The sequence below is a fragment of the Herpailurus yagouaroundi genome, unplaced genomic scaffold (assembly GCF_014898765.1).
Source record: "Herpailurus yagouaroundi ecotype Mexico unplaced genomic scaffold, PumYag 250, whole genome shotgun sequence".
NCBI lineage: Eukaryota > Metazoa > Chordata > Mammalia > Carnivora > Felidae > Herpailurus > Herpailurus yagouaroundi.
The window spans coordinates 20,708,620-20,728,496 of record NW_024412467.1 but is presented as its reverse complement, the minus strand read 5'-3'; the positions used below and the strand labels follow the sequence as shown (position 1 = coordinate 20,728,496).

At 35.6% G+C, this 19,877-nt stretch overlaps 1 protein-coding gene across 22 annotated transcripts in view; it reads left to right on the top strand.

Moving 5' to 3' along the window:
- The window catches only part of FARS2 (phenylalanyl-tRNA synthetase 2, mitochondrial), a 621,462-nt gene that overhangs the window by 166,125 nt on the left and 435,460 nt on the right, over positions 1-19,877 (top strand). For all 22 annotated transcript variants that reach the window (XR_005786117.1, XR_005786118.1, XM_040460421.1 and 19 more), the window contains one exon: positions 15,271-15,430. Coding sequence is in view for 20 of the 22 variants with exons in the window: in XM_040460421.1 (XP_040316355.1) it covers positions 15,271-15,430 (160 nt within the window). In the remaining 2 variants the exon portion in view is untranslated. The remainder of the gene's footprint in view (positions 1-15,270; positions 15,431-19,877) is intronic.

Below are 19,877 nucleotides of genomic sequence, written 5' to 3'. Positions count from 1 at the left end.
TCAACGTTTATTTATTTTTGGGACAGAGAGAGACAGGGCATGAACGGGGGAGGGGCAGAGAGAGAGGGAGACACAGAATCGGAAACAGGCTCCAGGCTCTGAGCCATCAGCCCAGAGCCTGACGCGGGGCTCGAACTCCCGGACCGCGAGATTGTGACCTGGCTGAAGTCGGACGCTTAACTGACTGCACCACCCAGGCGCCCCTGTTCTCAGTTTTTAAGAGTCTCTTATGCTTTGGCTCTTTTCCACTCTAACCTCTTTTTTTTTTTTCCTTCCCCTCCCCCATGGGTTTCTGTTAAGTTTCTCAGGATCCACATAAGAGTGAAACCATATGGTATCTGTCTTTCTCTGTATGGCTTATTTCACTTAGCATAACACTCTCCAGTTCCATCCATGTTGCTACAAAGGGCCATATGTCATTCTTTCTCATTGCCACGTAGTACTCCATTGTGTATATAAACCACAATTTCTTTATCCATTCATCAGTTGATGGACATTTAGGCTCTTTCCATAATTTGGCTATTGTTGAGAGTGCTGTTATAAACATTGGGGTACAAGTGCCCCTATGCATCAGTACTCCTGTATCCCTTGGGTAAATTCCTAGCAGTGCTAGTGCTGGGTCATGGGGTGGGTCTATTTTTAATTTTTTGAGGAACCTCCACACTGTTTTCCAGAGTGGCTGCACCAATCTGCATTCCCACCAACAGTGCAAGCGGGTTCCTGTTTCTCCACATCCAAGGAGAGAATCTTTATAAAAAATTTTTTTTTCACCCAGGAAGTAGAAACTGTTTATTTTAAATCATTAACAATCTATAGCAAACCTTGTACAAACTACAATTTGAGGACCACCACACTAGAGCAAATACAGGAAAAAAAATCAAAGTCTGTATGCAAACGTGGGCATTATCAAATAATCCGTCTTTCAGATAACTCAATTTCCAGAGGTAGAAGAGGAATGAACAAAAATGCTGACGTTCCTGCTTATTGCCATTTGCTGTATTCTATTTTAATATTAATATTCAATTATCAGAATACATATTATAGATCTGTTTGTTCCAAGGAGTAATTTAAGTATTGGGTTTGTTTCCAATAATGGGGATCTAGTGTACATGCTGTTCTAAGACTGTTTAAAAATGAAATGTCTTTAACTAAGAGACCAGGCTCAGAGGGGAAGGGGCTTCCAAAAGATCATATAGTGGTCATGGAGAGCCCTTATCCTCCAACCTCCAGGCCGGCTGTCCTGCTAAAGCAGGTCTATTCCATAACTGTGAATCACTAAGCTGACAGGTTTCAAACTTTAATGGAATTGTTTGCTATACAATTGACTGGGAGCATCACTGGTCATAGTTATTACACATTTGTAAAAAAATTTTTTTTAATTTTAATTTAAGTATAATTATATTGTGTTATATTAGTTTTAAGTATACAATATAATGATTTAACAATTCTATACATTACTCAGTGCTCATAAATGATAAGTATACTCCTATTCACCTATTTCACCTGTCCCCCCTACCCACCTGCCTTCTGGCATCCATCAATTGTTCTCTGTGTTTAGGAGTCTATATTTTTGTTTGTCTTTGTTTTGTTACTTTTTTTTTAATGTTTATTTTTATTTTTGAAGGAGAGAGACAGAGTGTGAGTGGGGGCGGGGCAGAGAGAGAGAGGGAGACAGATCTGAAGCAGGCTCCAGGCTCTGAGCTGTCAGCACAGAACCTGACGCGGAGCTCGAACTCATGAGCCTTGAGGTTATGACTTAAGCTGAAGTCTGACACTTACCTGACTGAGCCACTGAGGCACCCCTGTTTGTTTTGTTTCTTAAGTTCCAGACATGAGTGTATCTTAAAAGCAACAACAGCAACAAAAAAAACCTTGTTATGTGCAAGAGAACCCCCACACACCCTCCCACCCCTTAAGACTATTAGCAAAATTTGCAAGAGTAGCATGATATATCCATAGTGCCAAAAGAAAAAGCTGCTCAACCAAGAATACTATACTTAGCAAAGCTGTCCTTCAGAATTAAAGAAAAGGTAGAGTTTAACAGGCAAGAAACATCTGAAGGAGTTCATCTAGAGTGGTCTTAATTGTTAAAGGGATTTCCTTAAGCTGAAATAAAAGGGTGCTAATTAGTAACAGGAAAACATAAAGTATAAATCTCAAGGATAGAGTTAGTTATGTAGTTAAAGTCAGAATAACCTAATGTTTTAGTGCTGGTGGGTTAATCACTTATAACTCTATTATGCAGGTTAAAAGACAAAAGTATTAGAAAATAACTATAACTATAATAATTTGTTAATGGATGCATGAGATAAAAAGATGTAAATCATGACATTAAAAATGTAAATGGGGGGTATAAAATGTAGAACTTTAGAGTGTGTTCAAACTTAAGATGTTATCAACTTAAAATAAATTGTTACAACTCCACTGTATTTTATATAAACCTCATGGTAACCACACAACAAAAACCTGTAATATAGATACACAAAAGAGAAAGAGAAAGGAACCTAAGTATACCACTTCAGAAAAATCATCAAATCACAAAGGAAGAGAGCAAGAAAAAAAAGGAATGAAGAAATTACAAAACCACTAGAAAACAGCTAACAAAATGTTAATTAGTACATACCTATCAATAATTATTTTAAATGTAAATGGAAGTCTTCCAATCAAAAGACATAAAGTGGCTAAATGGATTTAGAAAACAACACTCAACTATATGTTACTTATAAGAGACTGATAAATAAACGTATTTCAGAGTTAAGGACACAAATAGACCAAAAGTGAAGGAATGGAAAAAGATATTGCATGCACATAGAAATCCAGTAAAAGCTGGGATATCATACTTATATAAGACAAAATAGACTTTAAGAAAGACTAATAAGAGACAAAGAAGATCGTTATGTAATGGTAAAGGGGGTCGATCCAACAAGAGGATATTTAAAATTTATAAATGTTTATACACCCTACATAAAAGCACCTAAATATATGAGGCAAAGATTAACCCACCCAAAGGGAGAAATAGACAACTATACAGTAATAGTAGGGGACTTCAGTATCCTACTCTCATTAATAGATCATGCAGACAGAAAAAAAAAAAAAATAAGGAAACAGAGGACTTAAAACTCTATATTAGACCAGATGTACTTACCAGACATTTATAGAACATTCCATCCAAATAGAAGCACAATACCCATTCTTCATGAACACTGATGAACTTTCCCCAGGATAGGCCATGTCTATGTTAGGTCCCAGAAGAAATCTTAATAAAGTAATATCAAACATCTTTTCTGGTCACAATGGTATAAAACTAGAAATAAATAAAAGATGAAAGCTAGAAAATTCATAAATATTGAAGATTAAACAACATGCTACTTAACAGCCAGTAAGTCAAAGAAGAAATCAAAAGAGAAATAAAAAAATGTCACGAGACAAATTAAAATGGAAATACAATGTAATAAAACTTATGGGATGCAGCAAAAGCAGTTCTAACAGGGAAGTTCATAGTGATAAACATCTAAAATTAAGGATGAAAAAATATTTCCTATCAACAGCCTAAGTTTACAACTCAAGGAACCAGAAAAAGAAAAATAAATGAAGCCCAAAGTTAGTAGAAGAAAGGAAGTAACAAAGATAGAGTGGAAATAACCAAGATAGAGGCTGAAAAGACAAATAGGAAAAAAAAAAAAAACAATGAAATTAAGAGTTGTATTTTTGGAAAGGTTAACAAAATAGATAAAACCTTAGCTAGAGTTAGCAAGAAGAAAACGCAAGAAGCCTCAATATAAATAAAATCAGAAATAAAAGATGAGACATTACAACTGATACTACAGAAATATAAATGATGAGACTACTATAAACAATTGCATGTGAACAAATTGGACAGCTTGGAAGTGGATAAATTCCTGGAAACATAATCTACCAACATTGAATTATGAAGAAATAGAAAATCTGAACAGACCAATAATGAATAAGGAGATAGAAACAGTAATCAAGAACTTCCTTATAAACAAAAGCACAGGACCAGATTGCTTCACTACTGAATTCCTCCAAACATTTAAAGAATTGATACCAATCCTTCTCAAACTTTTCAAAAAAACAGAAGAGGAGGGAGCACTTTTAAACTTATTTTACCCTGTTGCCCTGTTTGCAGACAAAGACAATATAATGAAGGAAATTACAGGCATTCTTTGGAGATATTTCAAGTTCAGTTCCAGGCCACCACAATAAAGTGAATATCTTGGTAAAACGAGTCTAATGAATTTTTTGGATTCCCAGTGCATATAAAATTTATGTTTACACTATACTATAGTCTATTAAGTATGCAATAACATTATGTCTAAAAAACAATGTACATACCCTAATTAAAAATTCTTTATTGCTAAAAAATGCTAACCATTTTCTGAGCTTTCAATGAGTTGTAATCTTTTTGCTGATGGAGGGTCTTGTCTTAACGTTGATGGCTGCTGATTGATCAGGCTGGTGGTTGCTGAAGGTTGGAGTGGCTGTGGCATTTTCTTAAGACAACGATGAAGTTTGCAGCATCAGTTGACTCTTCCTTTCACAGTTGATTTCTCTGTGACATGCTATGCTGTTTGATAGCATTTTATCCACAGTAGAACAACTTTCAGAATTGGAGTATATCTTCTCAAACCTGCTGCTTTACCAACTAAATTTATGTAATATAAATCCTATTATCACTTCAGTAGTCATCACAGAATCGTCACCAGAGTAGATGCCATCTCCAGAAACTGCTTCCTTTGCTCATCCATAAGAAGCAACTCCACATCTGTTAAAGTTGTATCATAAGATGGCAGCAGTTCAGTCACATCCTCAGGTTCCACTTCTTTTTTTATTAATGTTTATTTTTGAGAGAGAGAGAGTGTGCGTGCATGCACGTGCAAGTGGGGGAGGAGCAGAGAGAGAGGAGAGGGGGACAGAGGATCCAAAGTGGGCTCTGTGCTGCCAGCAGTGAGCCTGTTGTTGGGCTTGAACCTACAATTGGAAGATCATGACCTGAGCCAAAGTTGGATGTTCAACTGACTGAGCCACCCAGGTGCCCCACCAATTCTAATTCTAGTTCTCTTGCTATTTTCACCACACGTTACTTCCTCCAATGAAGTTTTGAATCTTTGATTTGTAAACAATGCAATTTCTGTGATGTGCAAGAAAGTGAACACAATAACATGAGATATGACTGTAGTAGAGGCCAATACCCCGATGATCATAGATGCAAAAATTCCCAACTAGTATTAACACAGGTATTAGCAAACTGAATTCAACAGTACATTCAAAAGTTCATACCATGTCCAAGTGAAATTTATTGCAGGAATTCAGGGATGCTTCAGTGTCTGCAAATCAATGTGAGATACCATATCACTGTAATGAAGGATAAAAATCATATCCCAATGGATGCAGAAAAAGCATTTGACAGAGGTCAATATCCATTTATGGTAAAAACTCAACAAAATGTGTACAGAGGGAATCCACCTCAACATAATAAAGGCCATATATGACAAGCCCACACCTAACATCATACTCAGTGAGAAAAACTGAAAGGTTTTTTTTTTTTCCCCCAAGATCAGGAACTAGACAAGTATGCCACTTCTTGTCACTTTTATTCAACATAGTACTGGAAGTCCTATCCAAAGCAATAAGGCCCAAAAAAAGAATCCACATTGGGAAGCAAGCAGTAAAACTATCTTTATTTGCAGATGACATAATATTATATGTAGTAAACCATAAAGAGCCAACCAAAAAATTGCTAGAACTAATTCAGTGAAGTTGCCAGTTGAAAGATCAATATACAAAAGTCTGTTTTGTTTCTAAACACTAATAACGCACTATCAGAAAGAGAAATATTAATTTGGGTTTTGTAACCAAAATATATAAAGAACCAATACGAGTCAATAAACAATTTCAATTAAAAATGGGAAGAGGAACTGAATAGAAAATTTCCCAAAGAAGATATACAAATGGCCAACAGACACATTAATCAACATGATTAATCATGATATGTTAATCAACATCACTTCTCATCAGGGAATTACAAACCAAAGCCACAATGAGATATCCCCTCATACCTGTTAGAATGGTTTTTATCAAAAAGACAAGAAGTAACAAGTGTTGGCAAGGATGTGGAAAAAAGTGATTCCTTGTGCACTTTTGGTGGGAATACAAATTTGTGCAGCCAGTATGGAAAACAGCGTGGAGGTTCCTCAAAAAAATTAGAAATAGAACTTCCATGTGATCCAGCAATCCCACTTCCGGGTATTGTACCAAAGGAAAGGAAATCACTATCTTGAAATATATCTGCACCCCCATGTTCATTGCAGCATTATTTATAATAGCCAAGATATGGAATCAACCTAAGTGTCTATTGATGATGAATGCATAAAGAAAATGTGGTACACACACATACACACACACACACACACACACACACAAATATTTTTCAGCCACGAAAATGAAGGAAATTGTGCTATTTCTTACAACATGTATGGACCTTGAGGGTTTTCAATGCTTAGTGGAATGTCAGAAAAAGGCAAATATGTATGATCTCACTTATATGTGAAATCTAAAATCCCCTGAACTCATAGAGAAAAAGTTCTTGGTTGCCAGAGGCAGCGGGTTAGGAGGTAGGCAAAATGGGTGAAGGTGGTCAAAAATTACAACTTCCAGTTATGAGATAAGTAAGTCCTGGTGATGTAATATACAGCCTGGTGGCAGTAGACTATAATACTGTATTGTATATTTGAAACTTGCTAAGAGAGTAGATCTTAAAATTTCTCATCATTAAAACAAGAATTTGTAACTGTGTGTGATGATAAATGTTAACAAAAGTTATTTTGGTGATCATTTCACAGTGTATACATACCTGAAGTCATAATGTTGTCTACGAATCATATACTGTTCTGTGTCATTTTTATCTCATTAAGTAAATAAAAATAAAAAGACTAATCTTCATCTTTTGGAGTGGACACAGAGCAGGGCTGTCACCCTGTGGGCCCTTTTTTCATGTATTTTGTTAGTTATGCCAGAGTTACTCTGCAAGACCCAGCTCCAGTTTCCTTCTCCAGTTGAATAACTTGGCATTGTTAGTACAGTGTATTTTTTTAATGTATGATTGTGAGTAAATATTTCTTTTTTGTTATCCAGCTAGATCCTGTAATAGGATTTTTACTTTTAATGGATTATAAAAGGTATCTTTTGGAACCTGGGCTTTTTCAGTTCTGGTCAGTTATTTATTTGGGGGGGATAATAACACCTTATACCTGGATATGCATTTTGACTAAGAGCACCTCATTCTTTTTTTCTCTGTACCATTACTAATGAAATATTTTCTTCCATTTCATCTTACTAGTTCAGCTCTCCTCCTTTTTTCTGATTAATGAATCCTTGGAGTAGTTCTTATTCCTAGGGAAAAATGCTTTATTTTTTTTAAAAATTTTTTTTTCAACGTTTATTTATTTTTGGGACAGAGAGAGACAGAGCATGAACGGGGGAGGGGCAGAGAGAGAGGGAGACACAGAATCGGAAACAGGCTCCAGGCTCTGAGCCATCAGCCCAGAGCCCGACGCGGGGCTCGAACTCACAGACCGCGAGATCGTGACCTGGCTGAAGTCGGACGCTTAACCGACTGCGCCACCCAGGCGCCCCAAAAATGCTTTATTTTTATCTGTAGGAATACTTGACACTCCTTGCTGATTTTTTGTGTAATTATTTTGGGGACAGTAACTATTTACATAATATTATATATATGTACTATTATATACATATTATGTAATATTATATACATTATATATATTATAAGTTATTTGTGCTCTTATAATACTATATGTGTAATATTATATATATTATATATATTATAAGTTATTTGTGCCCTTATTTGTGTATTAAATTAAAAGGCACATGGTGTCATTATGTATAATTTTTAATTTTGATCACTTGGTAAATATGGCATCTATTAGATTTCTGCACAATAAAGTAATTATCCTTCCCTTTGCAATTAATAAGTTTCTTGTGGGAGAATACTTTGAAGCTATATATAAATATCCTCTTTTTCAATATATTTATCCCCACTAACTTTAGAATTCATTGAGAATTATTGCCTGAAATGATTACTACTTTAGTGTTTGCCAAATGGTCATTTTTTTTTAATCCATCATTTCTTCTAAAGTTATTATTTAGAATTTTATTATTAGAAAGGCCAGCCTTTACCTTCTTTCATATGTAGTTATTCACCTATTTATATCAGTATGATTTTGTGGATATTTATTTATTTTGTGGGTTATAGTTCCTTACTAGAATGATTTATTTGGCTTTTCAGTTGACCCCAATTTGACCACTGGGAGCGCCTTCAAACAGTCTCCTATTTCTTTTCACACGTTTTCATCCTTCCTTGGCTCCGCATTGTATCTCAGGTTCATGGTGTGTTCTCTCTGCCTCAGCCCTGGAATCATTCATTTCTTTAGGAGCCCTGCTTTTTCATTAAAAAATGGTGTTTAGAAACCCAGGCTTGAGTGCCATTATTGCTAGTGGAAGGTCATTGTTTCTAGGTCCCCTCAATGGACAATACATACATGTAAGTGTATGTACATGTACTTTTTGTTTTGTTTTTTCCCTGAGAGAGACCTTGAGCAGGGGAGGGGTAGAGGGAAAGGGAGAGAGAGGGAGAATCCCCAGCAGGCTCCGTGCCTATTGAGGTGCTTGATGAGGGGCACGGGGCTTGATTTCATGGCTGTGGGATTATGACCTGAACTGAAATCAAGAGTTGGACACTTAACTGAGCCACCCAGGTACCCCTACATGCACTTTTATTTAATTTTCTTTTTTTTTTTTTTAATTTTTTAACATTTATTTATTTTTGAGACAGAGAGAGACAGAGCATGAACAGGGGAGGGTCAGAGAGAGGGAGACACAGAATCCGAAACAGGCTCCAGGCTCCGAGCTGTCAGCACAGAGCCCGACGCGGGGCTTGAACTCATGGACCGTGAGATCATGACCTGAGCCGAAGTCGGCCGCTCAACCAACTGAGCCACCCAGGCGCCCCTAATTTTCTTTTTTTATCTGTATATGTGTAAAAAATATGAATTCATATTGATACCTCCAATTCCAGTCATTATCACATGAGTCTTTCTAGTCTTCCTCCTCATTTTTTTTTTTTGACAGTTAGTTAATTGCCTGGTTCTCCTTACCCACAATGTATTTGCTTACTTGATCAGTTCTAGAACGAACATCAAATAGTTTCAGAAACGTTGGCACATACAGTATTTGCTGTAATAATTTTGTGTCTAACAAAATAGTTAAAATATAATTTTTCACATTTACTTTGGTTGGTTCTTTTCTACCCTCTTCAGTGTGGCAGTGTCCTTTAGTAAGAATAGAATTAGTGCTGTTATTATTTCAGTTTGAGTTCTCACCACATCTGGGTGGGTTTTAATTATTATTTTAAATTTTTTGAGTAGACAAAATATTACCGTGACTCTAAATGTCAGACTATACAAAAAAGTTTACTTAAGAAAGTCTTACTTCTGTCTCATCCCCCGACTCCTACTACCTTCTGACTCCATTTCCACTCACTGATTCTTCCCAGTCTGCAGTGTGTTACCACCTCCTTTCCTTTATGAAATTCATCTCTTTAGTTTTCAATTCATCTTTTTGATGCTGTTTGCTCAGTTTTATTTTATACAAATGAACAGATTTGTGTATATTTTTTTATTATTTTCCTTTTTTTTTTTTTTACATGAAAAGCCACAAAATCGATTTTTTTTAAAGTAGCATATGATAAATGCTTTTTTGGTCCTTTGCTTTTTCACTTAACAGTGTATCTTGGTAATCATTGTGTATTAGTTCAGAGATTTTCATTCTTTGTTGTATCTGCAAAGTACTCCATTGTATGGATAGACCGTAGTTTATTTAACTTTTTTCTTATGTATGGACATTTCTTTGTTTCTAGTGCTCTGTTGTTACAAATAATGTTACAACAAAAACAATGAACATAAGTATTGGTTCCGGAGGTTTATCTTCAGGGTAAATAGAAGTAGAATGATTGGGTCAGGAGGTGAACACGAATGTAATTTTTGTTAGATATTGCCAAATTTGCCTTCAAATGGGTTCTTCCAGTTTCTGTTTCTATCAACAGTCTGTGTGAATACAAGTTTTCCCAAGCCTCACGAGAAGAATATGTTTTGCTTTTTCACTTCCACCGGTGTCATAGATTAGAAATAATATGTCAGTGTTTTAATTGGCATTTCTCTTTTGAATAGGTTTCATATGTTAAGGGTCATTTTCATTTCTTTTTTCTTTTTTTTTTTTTTTAGTAAATTATATATTCCTGTATTTTTTCCCATTTTTCTAGTGATGTTTTAGCCCTTTGTCAACTTCTAAAAAGTTTCTTATGTATTTGGATATTGTCCCTTTGTCCCATTGTTGCCTGAAAGATTTTTTTCCTTTTCTTTTCTTTCAGTTTCCATGTAGAAGGGCCTGTGTGTTCTCTTTGTTTTTTGGTAATGACTTTTATTAGCTTATAGTATTGTAGTCAGAATGGAGCTTATTATTTCTTATAATGGGACATACTTCTTATTTCTTCTTTATGGAGAGTACTTATGTGTTGCCGAGTCTTTAAGAAGAAAATGTATTTTATATTGTTAGGGGAGATATATGTATATGGCTATCAACTTTCCTGTATTAGTTATGTTGTTTAGCTCTTCTATCTTCTTAAGTTGATTTTGTTTACTTGATTTTATCGTAAGAATGGTATATTAAATTCTTATATTATTAGTGTTTCTAAGTGTCCTTTTCATCTCCTATGGATTTTAGTTTTTTTCCCTTTCTTCCTCTCCTCCCCACCCCCCCTCCCCCCGCTGGCTGCTTAGAGTTTATTTTCCATGTGGTGCAGTGCACATGATTATAGTGTGTCAGGAAGGCTTGGGTGTGTCTTGGATAGTAAAGAGTGGGGTTCTCTCAACTTCCTTTTAAATGTTTTGCTGTTTTGATATGAAAGAACCCAATTGCTTCTGCTTGCTGCATCCTGCCTGGTCTACAGGGAGGGTAATGGTGGGACTCTGATGAGCCTAGCACCTCCCGAAGACTGGTGGTGACCACTCAGGATCGGGGTCTGGTGTGCCTTTGCCAGGCTGACCACTAGGCTGCTTGCTCATAATAGCTTCCAGAGCCATGTCAAAGATGATCATGCTGCTGGAGGCCCGGGGAGATTCCAAGGATTCTAGGGACTCCCAACACGGTAGCCATGAACTGGAAAATGGACTTCTTCTATGGATTTTTTTCTGAATAAGCGTGATTTCTGTCTTATTTGATTTGTAAACATTGGTTAGTACTGTGTATTCATAATGACTTGCAAACTTGATAATTAATATGTCTTTTCCATGTTTAGTGGGTTTTTTTTTTTTTGGTTGAGTTTTTACCTTTTCTAATTTTGTAATTACTGTGCTTAATTTTTTGTTTCTGCCTGTTATACTCTATTTTGTTCCTTTATTTTTAACATTATTTAAGGTGTGTTTCTTGTAAACAGCATGTAGTTAGTTGGGTCCTACTTTGTGATCATATTTAATGTTTTTGTTCTTTTTTTCTTTTAAGAGGTGAATCAAATCCATTCACGTGTATTGATAATGCCTGATATGTTTGATCTCAACTCCACAATTGTATTTTGTAGTTATGGTTATTTTATATTCAGCTTATTTCTTTGTCCACCAGATATATTTTGTTTTATTGTGTTTTTCCTTTTAAATTAATTTTTTGCCTTTTAGAAAGATTCATATTTTTGTTTTAATAGTAACCTTTATTTTTACATCTTTTTAAATGTTATTTCACTGTTTTCTTATTTAACTTACTAGTTTGTTTTAAAGTGTTCTCTAAGTATTACTTATCATTTATACAGTAACCAATGTGTATATGTTCAACTTGCCACTTCTCCCTCTCCTTCCATTTCTTGTTCTGTTATTTCTACTTTTGTTTAGTGTCAAATCTACAATTTTATACATTAATGTGTTATTCATCATTAATGTGGTAGTTTTTCTTTTTTAGTTGAATATTTCCCAATTATGCTGTGCTTGAAGAAAGTTTATTCTTTGCTGAATTCTTCAAAATACTCATTAATGTGAAATCCCCTGTGTTCTTGTATGTTTACAACTTTTTCTGTAGACCTGATGATCAAAGACCAGTGTTGCTGGATATAAAATTCTTGGTCCATACTTAAAAAAATTTTTTTTTTTATTATTGAGTTGTCTGAAAACGTGGCTGCATTGTTGCCCTGTTTTGTATGTTGTTTTCAAGAGTTTGATTTGAGTCTAATTGCTTTGCCCTTCTAACTTATTTGGTCATTTTGCCTGGAGGCCTAAGAGATTTTTCCTCTTTATCTTTGAAGTCTGGTAGAGTTTTTCCCAGGATATGTCTTGTGTTTTGTCCTCCTAGGTGCATTTTCTCAGATGCTTATTTTATCTGGTGCCCATTAGTCCTGTTCCAGTGTTTTGTTTCTGCTCCTTTAGGGACTTCCAATTATATATATGTTATTCCTTCTTTGCATGGCTTCTATTTCCACCACTTTCTCTCAGACTTTTCTTTCTTCACCTCATTGTTCTTATCTTGGTTGTCTTCCTGCTTTTATTTAATGCCCCTTATTAAATCCTCATTGAGGCTGTTACCTCCTGCATACTTTGCAATTTAGACTTCCATTCTGAGATAGTTTTCTTCTATTTCCTTCCCGAGTTCGGTCAACTCTCTTTTCATTTCTTCCTGCTTTTCATACAGTTTTGTTCTTAATTTTTGGGTTTCTGACTCAAGCAATTATTTGTACTCCAAATGCTTGGTTTAGTGTATTAAATTTGCTTTTCAAGTAGTATGTTACCTTCTTCTTTTTCTTCTGCTTCTGCTTCTTGACTTTTTTTTTGGAAGGGGGGAAAGGATTAGATTTTCATCTATTGATCTGTTTTGAATGGTTTTCTGATTTTCTGGGGTAGGGGGTAGTAATAATTCTCTAGCTTTATTTCATTTTCTTCTGTTACTTTTTGTGGGTTTTGGTTGTTTAGAGGAAATTATAGTTGTCTGGTGCCCTCTTCTGTTAGTGTGGCGAAGTGTAGTCTTTAGTGGAATTTTTTGTTTTGGGTTTTTTGTTTGTTTTTTGGTAAGGTGGGTTGGGAATAGTTTTATAAATCCTCTTAAGTTTTTAGATTTGCTTTATTTTATGGAGTCCTAAGTTTTCTCTTTTGCCTCTTTTACTCTTCCCCCCTCAGTTGTCAAAGGATGTCTTTCATTGTTTTCACCTTCTTCTCTTCCATTGTAACCATGCCTTTGGAAGAGTGTCACTTTGACCTGGGCTTGCTTTTCAGTCCTTTTCTTGTGGTCCCTAGTCACATCCCCTAGAATAGTCATAGCAGTTTCACACTTAAGGTCACTTCCTCTTTCTGGTGGCTATTTTAGATCAAACTTAGTACCTCACTACTTCCCCTGTTCTCTCTTTCCCTCAATTTTTCTCCCCCTTACCTTTTTAACTTACAATCATTTTGAAAGTTGGGCATTGTCTGTTTTGTGATGAAAGCATGGTGTTTAATAGTTTTATTTGTTCTTTTTGTTGTTCTAAGTTACTGTTAAAGTAAGTGTTGAAAGACATAGACTTTGGCAGCTGCACTGTCTTCAGCTCTCATAGGACTAATTTGAGTTATAGGATAGTAGAATCTTTTTCTGAGATTTTCATTTGATTTTGCTGGCACTTAGAGGAGTTACCAGTCTGTAATTGCCTTAGTCCATTTTCACAGCCTGAGGTTCTCTGTCTTGCCCAGGTAAATGTGAGCCTTGACTATAAGTTTGACAAGAACTGATTTACTATTGTATTCATCCTTATCGTGAGGGAAGTGCTTTAGGGCTGTTTATTTGATAACCCAACTTGGTCAGATACTGTGGGCTTTTCACTTTAACCTTACTTGTCATGGTAAGCTGTCATGACCAATGTTCACCTTTTCAGTTGATACTTGGAGATGCAGATATTCTCAGTGTTTCTCTCTGGCTTATGCTGGCTTTTGTTTTCTGGTTTTGTGCTTTCTTGTAGAATTTTAAGTAATTCCTCTCTATTGTGTTACTTCTATACTTTTAAGAATTTTGTATTATGTTTTAGTAGAAATATGAGGAGGTTTGGTTCTAATTATTCACCCCAATGTTACTAGAAACAGCAGTTGACTCAGTTTTTTAAATTAAAACATTAAAAAAAATTATTTCATGGGACATTAGGTGGAAAGAATAATAGATTCATTTGCTCAGTTCTCCATCTTTAGTCCTCTCCTAGCTGAAGATCTATTTTGTTAAAGATGGGGACACTTTATTTTGTGGTAAAGCAGCTTATGACTAATAATAGCTGTGATTAATAATGATGATTGTCTCGTATGGTTTGCCTCCCTTCTTGTCTGTAACTTTATTTTTTTCCTTGGGTCCTGAGAACAAACTGAGGGTTGATAGGGAGTGGGGGAGAGGGGAAAGTGGGTGATGGGCATTGAGGAGGGCTTTTGTTGGGATGAGCACTGGGTGTTGTATGGAAACCAATTTGTCAATAAATTATAATAAAAAATAATGTTGATTTTGATGATAATCACATTTTTTTTAGGCATCGCAATGTGCCAGGTACTCTATGCTTTTCATGTATTATTTTAATTATCACAGAGTATCTTAATTTAGTATTATTATTTCTACTTCACAAATCATTACCCGAGATTTCTTTACCATAACACTTGCCTGTGTTTACCTGGATAGTAAATGGCAAAATTATGTCCTGGGTTTTGGTGATAACAAGGTTAAGCAAAGCCCGGCATACTTCCTGACTTCATGAGCATTACAGAATTTAATTTTTGGATTATACTTTCTTACCTAGTCTCAGGTCACACTGTAAGGACACTGTAGGATGTAGGGATATAATTTTAGAGTCTGAAAACCTGATTCAGTGGTATTTGTATTAGCACTGAGGATAATGTCTGTTTTGAGGAAATGACTATAAATTAAGCCAAACTGAAATGAAGAGATGAGAAAAGATCATAACAGTGTTTTTTAATTCCCTAAAGACTCTCCATAACATGTGGCATAGTGCTTTGTTCAGAGTTGGTACCAAATTCCAGTATGTTGATTGGCTAGAAGACTTAATGGATTTTATTCTCATATTATGTTTTTTTCATGTAGACTGACCAGGATACTGTTATTTATTTATTTATTTATTTATTTATTTATTTATTTATTTATTTATTTTACTTTATTTATCTTATTCCTCTTGATTTGCAGTTATTTACTGGCATAAAGGATGGAGAAAGCCTGCAGCTCTTTGAACAGAGTTCTCGTTCTGCCTGTAAACAGGAGACACATACCATGGAGGCCACAAAGCTCGTTGAATTTGACCTTAAGCAAACGCTTACCAGGCTTGTGACACATCTTTTTGGAGATGGTAGGTACTCATCTGCCTTTGTCTTCTGGGAGCTTAAATATTTAACAATTACCATCTTTCTGAAATCATTAAGGCTAGTTGTGTTGGGGTGCCTGGTCAGCTTCGTCTGTAGAGCATGTGAGTCTTAATTTCAGGGTCATAAGTTTAAGACCCACGTTGGACATGGAGTCTGCTTTAAAAAAAAAGAAAAAAAGGCTAGTTGTGTTTATTTTTTTTGGTCTAAGTTGTGGCTTAGTGGTTCTGGTCCTCAGTGAAGTAGAACTTACAGATTTGCTGGTTCATTTCACTTGTGGAGCCAGAGGACATGAAAATGGAATTAGCTTGAGAAGGAAAAATGATTACAACCTTTGATAAGAATGAGAATGGATTAAGATCAGTGCAGAGAAAGTGTATAGGTTGATTAGTGTTATTCTTTTACCATACTATCATTAGGTCAGACTTGGATTGATGGGGCAAGATTCTCAACCATGTGAGTGGGCCCAGTGGAAAATTTTGTATGTTGACATACAGATTACTACTATCAATAGCAAACAGGTTAACAGTGAATGTCCTGGAGGAAGAACAGTCTTTTTAAGACCTGGATTCTCACTTCAGTCCTTGCTCTCCATTATATCTCCAGGATAACCTTTTGTCTGTGATGCCCCCAATCCCTCTCACTATTTCTAATTTACTTGAGATATTATTTTGCTTATTTTTAGAAAGATGTAAAAAGAAGGTTAGGGGAATTTAAAAATTTTTGACCTGTATTTGAAAAGATGTTTAGAAGACAGAAGCCTAGCATGGTTAGGATTCTGTTTTATTCTCCTACTGTTCTTTTTTTAAATTTATTTTTATTTTTTATTTTTGAAAATTTACATCCAAATTAGTTAGCATATAGTGAAACAATGATTTCAGGAGTACATTCCTTAATGCCCCTTACCCATTTAGCCCATCCCCCCTCCCATAACCCTTCCAGCAACCCTCAGTTTGTTCTCCATATTTATGAGTCTCTTCTGTTTTGTCCCCCTCCCTGTTTTTATATTATTTTTGTTTCCCTTCCCTTATGTTCATCTGTTTTGTCTCTTAAAGGCCTCATAGGGGTGAAGTCATATGATTTTTGTCTTTCTCTGGCTGACTAATTTCACTTAGCATAATACCCTCCAGGTTTATCCACGTAGTTGCAAATGGCAAGATTTCATTCTTTTTGATTGCCGAGTAATACTCCATTGTATATATACCACATTTTCTTTATCCATCCATTCATCCATTGATGGACATTTGGACTCTTTCCATACTTTGGCTATTGTTGATAGTGCTGCTATAACCATGGGGGTGCATGTGTCCCTTTGAAACAGCACACCAGTATCCTGTGAATAAATGCCTAGTAGTGCAATTGCTGGGTCGTAGGGTTGTTCTATTTTTAGTTTTTTGAGGACCCTCCATACTTTTTTCCAGAGTGGCTGCACCAGCTTGTATTGCCGCCAACAATGCAAAAGTGATCCTCTTTCTCCACATCCTCGCTAACATCTGTTGTTGCCTGAGTTGTTAATGTTAGCCATTCTGACAGGTATGAGGTGGTATCTCATTGTGGTTTTGATTTGTATTTCCCTCATGATGAGTGACGTTGAGTATTTTTTCATGTGTCGGTTCGCCATCCGGATGTCTTCCTTGGAGAAGTGTCTATTCATGTCTTTTGCCCATTTCTTCACTGGATTATTTGATTTTTGGGTGTTTAGTTTGATAAGTTCTTTATAGATTTTGGCTACTCACCATTTATCTGATATGTCATTTGCAAATATCTTCTCCCATTCTGTCGGTTGCCTTTTAGTTTTGCTGATTGTTTCCTTTGCTGCGCGGAAGCTTTTTATTTTGATGAGGTCCCAGTAGTTCATTTTTGCTTTTGTTTCTCTTGCCTCCGGAAACGTGTTGAGTAAGAAGTTGCTGCGGGCAAGATCAAAGAGGTTTTTGCCTGATTTCTCCTCAAGGATTTTGATGGCTTCCTGTCTTACGTTTAGGTCTTTCATCCATTTTGAGTTTATTTTTGTGTGTGTTTGGTGTAAGAAAGTGGTCCAAGTTCATTCTTCTGCATGTCGCTGTCCAGTTTTCCCAGCATCACTTGCTGAAGAGACTGTCTTTATTCCATTGGATATTCTTTCCTGCTTTGTCAAAGATTAGTTGGCCATATGTTTGTGGGTCCATTTCTGGGTTCTCTATTCTGTTCCATTGATCTGAGTGTCTGTTCTTGTGCCAGTACCATACTGTCTTGATGATTATAGCTTTGTAGTATAGCTTGAAGTCTGGGATTGTGATGCCTTCTGCTTTGGTTTTCTTTTTCAAGATTGCTTTGGCTATTTGCGGTCTTTTCTGATTCCATATTAATTTTAGGATTATTTGTTCTAGCTCTGTGAAGAATGCTGGTATTACTTTGATAGGGATTGCACTGAATATGTAGATTGCTTTGTGTAGTATTGACATTTTAACAATATTTGTTCTTTCTATCCAGGAGCATGGAATCTTTTTCCATTTTTTTGTGTCTTCTTCAATTTCTTTCATAAGCTTTCTATAGTTTTCAGTGTATAGATTTTTCACCTCTTTGGTTAGGTTTATTCCTAGGTGTTTTATGGTTTTTTGTGTAACTGTAAATGAGATCGATTCCTTGATTTCTCTTTCTGTTGCTTCATTCTTGGTGAATAAGAATGCAACGGATTTCTGTGCATTGATTTTATATCCTGCAACTTTGCTGAATTCATGAATCAGTTCTAGGAGTTTTTTGGTGGAATCTTTTGGGTTTTCCATATAGAGTATCATGTCATCTGTGAAGAGTGAAAGTTTGACCTCCTCCTGGCCAGTTTGGATGCCTTTTATTTCTTTGTGTTGTCTGATTCCAGAGGCTAAGACTTCCAATACTATGTTGAATAATAGTGGCGCGAGTGGACATCCCTATCTTGTTCCTGACCTTAGGGGGCTCAGTTTTTTCCCACTGAGGATGATACTAGCATTATTTCTCCTACTATTCCTACAAGATTTTAAGGAACAGCTTTATTGAGTTATAATTGATATAAAATAAACTATACATGTTTAAAGTATACAGGCTAAGTTGGCATACAGTAAAGTAAACATATTTACACACTCTCATCAATTTTGACGTATGTATATACTCATGAAACTACCATCACAGTCGAGGTAATGAACATGTTCATCACTCCCAAATTTTCCTTCTGTACCTTGGTAATCTCTCCTCCTTGCCCTTCCTTACATTTCCTCACCCTAGGTAATCATTTTTCTACTTTCTGTCACTATTGATTAATTTATACCTTCTAGATTTTTATAAATGGAATGCTATGATGTGTACCGTGTTTTTTTTTCCCCTCTTTTTGGCCTGGCTTGTTTCAGTTACCATAATTATTTTAAGATCATCCATGGTGGAGTGTATATTAATAGTTCATTTTTTTTTTTATTTAGCAGTATTCCATTCAATAGTTTATTTATTCATCTACTCATTGATTGAGATTTGGATCATTTCCAGTGTTTTGCCATTATAGGTAAAGCTCTATGCAAAAGCTTTGTATATTCATGTACAAGTCTTTGTAAGGATGTATGCTTTTATTTTGCTTTGGTAAAAGCAGTGGAATGGCTACATCATGTGGTAGTTGTCTTCTAACTTTCTAGGAAGCCACTAAACTATTCTCTGATGTGGTTGTACCATTTTATATTCCTTCCAATAGTGTATGAAACTTCCAGTTGCTCTGTGTCTTCAATGATAGTTGATGTGGTCAATCGTTTTAATTTTAGACATTATAATAAGAGTACAGTGGCATGTCAAGTAAGCATTCAGCATATATAAGGAGGTCCTCCAAATAAATAAGCAAAAGTCAACCTAAGGGAGAAATGGGTGAACATTTCGTGAAGGTGACAAATGGTGTAGCGAGAATGACAAATGAACACATGAAAAGACGTTCACCCTTATTAGTACCAAAGAAAAGCAAATGAAAGCCACCAGTTGTTTATTGTCATTTTTCATGTGTAAAACCTAAAAGTCTAACATTTGTAAGTGTTTGCAATGACATAGAAAAACAGATTGTAATACAAAGTGCACGCCTTATGTGGGAGTCTTAGTTACCATTCCCCCAGCTGGAACTTGAGTGCTCCCTTACGACTTTTAATTGACCTCTATGTTTTTGCACCTCCAGATTTCCCTACCTATGTGCGAGTTCAAATTATATTTATAGAGATTCTTGTTATAATTCATTAAGCCTCTGCTGCCCTATTTTAGCAAGGCTTGTTAGAATATCTCAACTGCTGGATGCCTAGTTCATGTAATATTTAAGAAACCACTAAATAATCGTATATATTCTTCATATATATATGTATTTTTAAAAAGAGAACATCAACTTCATGCTAATGTCTTTTTCTAGGAGGTGAAAAGTCATATAGGGAGGAGGTACAAACCAGGCTTCCAAGTGTGTTC